The 6,914-nt window shown below is 38.2% G+C and overlaps 1 protein-coding gene across 4 annotated transcripts in view; it reads left to right on the forward strand.

The window, feature by feature from the left end:
- adam12b (ADAM metallopeptidase domain 12b) overlaps positions 1-5,251 on the forward strand; it is an 82,819-nt gene extending 77,568 nt beyond the window's left edge. For 3 of the 4 annotated variants that reach the window (XM_044214776.1, XM_044214777.1, XM_044214779.1), the window contains 2 exons: positions 2,266-2,441; positions 3,370-5,251. In XM_044214776.1, the coding sequence (XP_044070711.1) occupies positions 2,266-2,441; positions 3,370-3,421 (228 nt within the window). In that variant the 3' untranslated portion in view covers positions 3,422-5,251. The remainder of the gene's footprint in view (positions 1-2,265; positions 2,442-3,369) is intronic. The other variant, XR_006379933.1, reaches the window with a different exon arrangement.
- Positions 5,252-6,914: the final 1,663 nt, after the last annotated feature.

Raw genomic sequence — 6,914 nt, forward strand, 5'->3', positions numbered from 1 at the left:
CACAGTGGGTGGTACACTGTATGTGGAAGTCTGTTGATACTCTGTTAGTTTCAGTTAATATTTACACAGATTTATCTAAAAGGATCACAGGCATCCCCTACTGTGTATGTTTTATTACCCCCCAAACTCTCAACAAGTAAGAACAGTATCCACATGAGACTGTAATGCAGATTCAGAGTAAAACAACCTGCTGTTCCATGTTTTTTCTCAACATGTTAACCTCTGTGGGGCATCTTGTGTTTTTAACTGCATCTGAAGAGCTTTGGGCTGTTGTATTGAGAGAGATCTGCACATTCTGAGTTTGTAAAAACATTTTTTTTTTCTCAGTTAAGAGAGTACTACAGTGCACCTTAGCTAATAAATATTAAATGTCATGAATGGATTGTTGCTTTTGTTGTTTTAATAACTTCTTACTGACTACCAGAAGACATATAATGTACTATAGTGTGACTTGTGATACTTTGGAAATGATGTAGCCTTTGAAAATGGTTGAAATGTGTTATGGCTCAAGTTAAACTGTGACATCACTGACTCTAGTTCATATAAAGCTGAAACAATTAGTCAATTAATCGATTAGTCAACAAAAATGAATAGACAACTATATTGATGATCGAATAATCGTTTTTTTAAGCAAAAAGTGCCAAAATGTAGCTTGTTCTGACTGCTCAAATGTCAATATTTACTGTTTTTCTTAGTCCTCTGTGATAATTAATTGCATATCTTTGGTTTAGGACTGTTGGTCGGACTGTGGGAAATTGTGAAGGGGATTTTACCTATTTTCTGACATTTTATAGACCAAAACGGTCAATGCTTTAATCAAGAAACAAACACTACATGGCCAAAAGTATGTGGACACACGAACAAAGCATGTGGAGACCCAAACACTATACCCATACGTGATTGTCGATCATGCTACATCTGCTATAGCAGCCTCCACTCCTCTGGGAAGGCTTTCCACAAGATTTTGGAACCTGGCTGCAGGGATTTGCTCCCATTTACAAGAGCATCAGTCAATCCCAAAGGTGGTGGATGGGGTTGAGGTCAGGGCTCTGTGCAGGCCAGTCAAGTTCTACCACACCAAACTCAGAAAACCATTTCTTTATGGGCCTTGTGTGGTTCACGGGGACATTGTAATGTTAAAACAAGAAAGGGTCTTCCCCAATCTGTTGTTATTTCATTGTCTGCTGTTGCATTAAGATTTACCTTAATTGGAACCAAGGTGTCCAAACCATGAAATATAGCCTTGGACCACAAAAGTATGTGGGCAGGGGTGTCTACATATTTTCAGCCATATAGTAAAGAAATGGGAAAAGTACAGACATACTGTAATATAATAATAGTCACTCACAGAGGTTATGTGGTGAGGGTAAAAATGTCCTTCATGCAAAGTTCTGCTGACATGAAGCCTTTCATGAATGTTTTAAACCTTCCAGCTCTCTAAGTCTTATCCATGCATGATGTGGAAAACTTTTTTTTCTCTGCATATTACTGTGTGCATATTACTTTGCAATATTCCTTTTGAGTGTGTGGTGTGGGTGGGTGTGGGGAGGTTTTGTGCATATGTGTGTGTACGGTAGCTGGGCTGCTGGTAGCAGATGTTAATCACTGCCTCACCTCCTTGCTGTAGATTAGTAACACATGATGGCATCTCATTCAGATAACCTTCTACACTCACAGCACTGCCACAGAGGTGGTAGTGACAAGGAGGAGGAGGCTTTGGATTCACCATCATGTTAGCTGTGGGACTTCAGAGAACATACTGACTGACACAGTGGCCCCTAGTGAAACGTGCTTTTGTCTCCAGATAGCTGCTAAACAGTTAATCCATAGTTAGAGGTAGAAGGTGACATGCTAGATAATTCAGATGTCCATATGGTGTATATCAAGATAAGAGTAATGTGCTTTGTGTTGTTTAGCAAATAGAATATTTTAATGATGCTTCAATAACAATTTAGTACAGTGCTAATTTACATTTGAAAATCAATTAATTAAGAAAAACATCCGTCATTTCTCAAGACAAATAAATAAAATTCTCAAATAAATCTTGGTCACGTGCCTCCATGCAGAAAATACTGGGAAATATATATATATATCTATATATATAGATATATATAGATATATATATCTATATATATCTATATATATAGATATATATATATATATATATATATATATATATATATATAGATATATATATATATATCTTAAAATAGGCACATATACAGTATTGACCTGATGGACTAAATCTGACTTTTTCTTCTTCAGGACTTTGAGAAACCCAGTCCACCCCAGAAGCCCCTACCTGCAGACCCACTAGGGAGGAGCACTCGGCTGGGTCACAGGGCCACAGCAGCGGGGGTCCACATCCCCGGAACTGGACCTCTCCCCATACCTATCCCGACTGTGCCCAGACCTCCACCCACCATCCCTTTACCCAGCAGGTCAGTGCAATGTGACAGGAATTTCATGTCTGTATAGCTCTTTTCAGACATGGAATACATTACATTGCTGTTGAAGTGATAGCTTTTTGTCATTAAGACATAGGTGTCCATCACATAAATGTGTGTTACAGCTTTATTCAGACATGATAGGACCCTTATGGAAAGAGCCACAATACTTGCACGATGTTTGTAAGTAGTGATATCAAGTAAGTAGTGTCACAGGCTGCATCACCAATGAATTTCAAGTTATTTTTCCATGGAAGCCTTAATTATTGACCATCATTAGTGTGGGGAACGCTTGTCCCTTCTTCTAATAAATTTTCTCATTGTTTAGACTCACTTTGGGAGTGCTGGGCTGATTATTATTGTGGTTGTAGTTTTTTTTTTTTTGCCTCTTTTGCCCAAAACCACAGGGAAAAAACATTTTTAAACTGATCTAAGAAAACGTCCTCAACAACTTAAAATTGGCTCATTTGCAGTGTTTTCTGGTTAATTAAACCGCTTTTTTTTTCTTTGTGCATAAGAGGTGATAGTTAAGTGATAGATGTATTACACTGCTCTTCTCTTCAAAAGGCGAACGAGACGTGCATTTAATACCTCTCTGTATTTAACCTGGTGCTGCTATTACTTTCATTTCAGACTTGTGCAGTGTTGGAAGCGTTACAGAAATGTTACTGCAGTAGGTCCGACCTAATCAGATTACCGTTATGATTTTTAAGTAAAAGTGACTCGTGCTTATTCAGACATGAGACGAACATGTTAAATTGCCATCAAATTAACATAACAAGGTGCATGTCAGTAGTATATACTGTATCGTTTAACATGAATTTGTATTTCAGACAAATAGAAAATCATGCACGTGTTATGTTGTTGATTGCGTTTGGGAACACAATGATGTCGTGTATTAATGCTTCCGTTTGTGTTTCAGACCTGTGCCCGTGTTGCCCTACAGACCACCAAAGACTCATAAGGACTGCTGAGCTCTTGACGTCATTAACGAGTAGATCTCCCACCAACAGACGGAGACTTTCTTGATTTGCACTAATTACTGAGACTCTGTAAGACCTTTTGGACACTTGGAAGCATCACAGAGTTTCTAGTGAAAGGGGGCTAACATCACACCTCGGTGCTACGCCTCTAAAAGGTGCTTTGTCGTCCTCACTCAGGTACCAATGAACTATTTATCTATTTAACTATTTAACTTCGATATTACCAGTTTGTGCACAGAGCACTCTGATCAAGAGTGACTTTTCCCACAGCAAGTTTAGAAAAGAAGGAAACATGGTATAATTTAGAATATTTCTTTTGCATTGGGTGATTTTTATACTTTTTTTCTCAAATGAAATGCTGAAATGTTTTTATAACCAGTGAAGTTGCTTGAATAATTGAAGCGCAAAAAAGTTTTGTTTTTTGGAGTAAAATGAAGATAAAGGGAAATGGAGCACAACTCAGCAAGTTGTCGGTGTAGCTTCTGGGCCGTAGAGCAGTGTTATTTCTTCAGTTTTTCATATTTTTATTCTGTATTCAATACCAAATACATATTTTCTATCCATGTCGCCACGGTGCTACGAAGTAAATATTAATCAAATCTTTTTTTTTTTATTAAATACAGTGGACTCATATTAAAGCCGGACTACATTTTTATGGGATTCATCCGATCAGCTCATTTTACAGTCTCACAGTCAGGCTCCTTTATTCCCTTTCGCAGTAAAGTACAAACAGGAAAAGTACTTTTCACACATTTCAGACTGGCTCTGACACAACGCTCAGGGCATGTGTTGGACGCTCAACATGTTCTCCTGTTACTGGCAGACGCTGCAGAGGCTCAACAGATTTGACAGACTGATTGTGTTCCAGAGAATTACACCAACACCAAATAATTCAACATAACAAACATTAACTCTGGTGTTTGTATGTTTAACATTCACGCTCACTTCGTCCTAGTGTGTGCGAGCCAAGAAGAATGACTTCAGCGCTGTGAGCTTTCCAAGCTCCTCCTCGACTGTGTCCGACAAAATGTTTTACCGTATCTGTCCAGTCTTTTATTTTTGTTGTTTTTTTTGTTTTGCCTTCATAACATTCCATTTGGATTTTTTATGGCTTCTTGAACTCTGAGATTATTCATGCATTCGCAGCATCGTTCATTAGATTCAGAGCCGTTGCACTTTGAGTTAGGCAATTTCCTTGATGTTATTTGTTGTTGACTTGCTGTTATACAAGGAGGAATTCAACTGTTAAAAACTTAACAGCGCAGTTCTTTGTGTCTGTGTTCATTCTGGATAAAGCATTTTATATTTGTAGTGTATCCAAATGCAGTGCTTGTCTTCTCACCACTGCAGAATGATTGAAGTTGGTAAAGCCCTGCAGACCTGCGTTGCATTCATGTACAAAAGTGTGCAAGCAATGCTTTTTCTTGTTTTGGAAGAGTTCAGATGTGTTGACAGTAAGAGTAACTGCTCTTCGCTGGAAAATATTTGTCAGTGCTGTATCAATTAGTCGTTAAATGTTTATGCCATTTGTAAATGCTAAATGTACTGTGTTTATTTGCATAACTGTAACATGTTTAAAAGCCATTGTAAAGTGTAAATATTGTATGTCACTTATCCTTTCTCTTCCTTTTTTTTGTTCTTTTTTACAAGCACAGTAATATAAGAACTGCTTTGAGGCTGTGCCCCATTAATACTGGGTGTTGAAAAATTTTTTTCAACCTATAACTTAATGGCCAGAGACAAATGTTTCAGGATAACATTTAAACTGAGAGATTTTATTGATGAAATCAGAGCCAAATAAAAGTTCCTTTATGACTGTTACAGCAAGTTGTTTTCATTTCATTCTCACTTTGATTTTTGAAGTTATTCAAAATAAAATAAAAATAGAGAAGAAAAAAACTTTTTAAAACCACAAATGGCTGTTAAAGAGATAAGTAAGGGTTCATAAGGATAAGAATTTTCACCATTTGATGAACATGAATAATAAACCATGCCATAGTACATGGCAGTTTTTTGTTGTTGTTTTTTGGTCTTTATGTGCCTTAAGCTCAGTCTGCAAAATGCAACTCACCCCATAACAAAGCCACCAAAAAGTCAGCATGAAAAACAAGGACTTTGATCATTTGAAATATTTTTATTTGGAGACAAATGAACATTTATCATAATCCTACTGAATAAAAACAACTAGCCAACATATGATGACTTAAAAATATGAATACACAACACCTATGCAGACAAATTAGGAAAAAGAACAATAAAACTAAGATGCTTTGCTCATCCTTTCCTCTAATAAGCAGCAACCAATAAACAGTGAAAATGACAAGAAAAACACTTCAGGTATTTGTGTCATTTTCCCAATGACTTGCTGTATGAAAGGGCCCCACCAATCTGTGACCTCAGTCTTTACATTAGGGTCTGCTCTGCTGTCCAAACTCTGTTGGAGCAGCCTGTCATGATTGTTCAACACTGCCACCTGCCAGATAACATTGGTCATTACAAAAACTGAAGCACTTCCCTCCCTCCCTTCCAGTTTTATCTTGTTATCTTGCCTTAATGTGCTCCCTCAAACCACAGGGTGAAGTTGCCCTTGAGTCTTGATTAAGGATCAGCTCCCCCTAACACTTGTTAACTTAGACCATTAATGGGAAAGAATACAAAACAGGAAAAGCCTTGACCTCTAAACAGCCCTTATAGTGAACTAAAGAACACTGGTGGATTCGGGGGGCAAAAGTGCCCTCTTGGATGCCCCTATGGTAGATAAAATGTGATAAAGTGCCCTTTAGGGTGTCCTTCCAGTGGAGAAAACATGATCCTGTGCACTAATTCATAGTTTTCAGTCATATGACTGGCACGGAGCCCTGGAGGGCAAAACATCATACCAACATGGCAGCCAGCAGTGGACACTCCATAGAACTGCAGCACATACCTGTCAATTTTCCATCTCTTTCTAGCCAGGAATATTTAGATCACCTCTGAAAAGAAGAAAAACAAAGATATGTGAACAAACTGCATGTTTTGGGCACTTGCGATCCATATACAGCACCTGCGCAGCTCCACTGGCGATGTTTACATATATCTTGTGGAGCATCCATCCCCTTACACTGCCGCCAGCGTTAGCGTTAATACTATGAAGAGTACGGTCTAGACCTGCTCCATAGGAAAAGTGCAATGAGATAACTTCTGTTATGAATTGGCGCTATATAAATAAAACTGAATTTTAAAAAAAGTAAACTGTTTGCTAGCGTAACTCGTCAAAGCCACTGTAACTTCTGTAACATGTCGGTCCACGAAAACTAACCATGTCAGAACAATTACGTAAAAATATAATGACATTCTTTGCCTTCCCCAGGGACTGAGGCACATTTAATAGCACATATCCACAATCTCCTCCTCTCTGGGTTTTTTTTTCTCGGACGGGATACTGTAGAAGCCCAACCCAGACTTGTCTCCTTGTTGGTTAGTGCATCCGATCAAACAGCTATCC

The sequence above is a fragment of the Siniperca chuatsi genome, linkage group LG11 (assembly GCF_020085105.1).
Source record: "Siniperca chuatsi isolate FFG_IHB_CAS linkage group LG11, ASM2008510v1, whole genome shotgun sequence".
NCBI classification, from domain to species: domain Eukaryota; kingdom Metazoa; phylum Chordata; class Actinopteri; order Centrarchiformes; family Sinipercidae; genus Siniperca; species Siniperca chuatsi.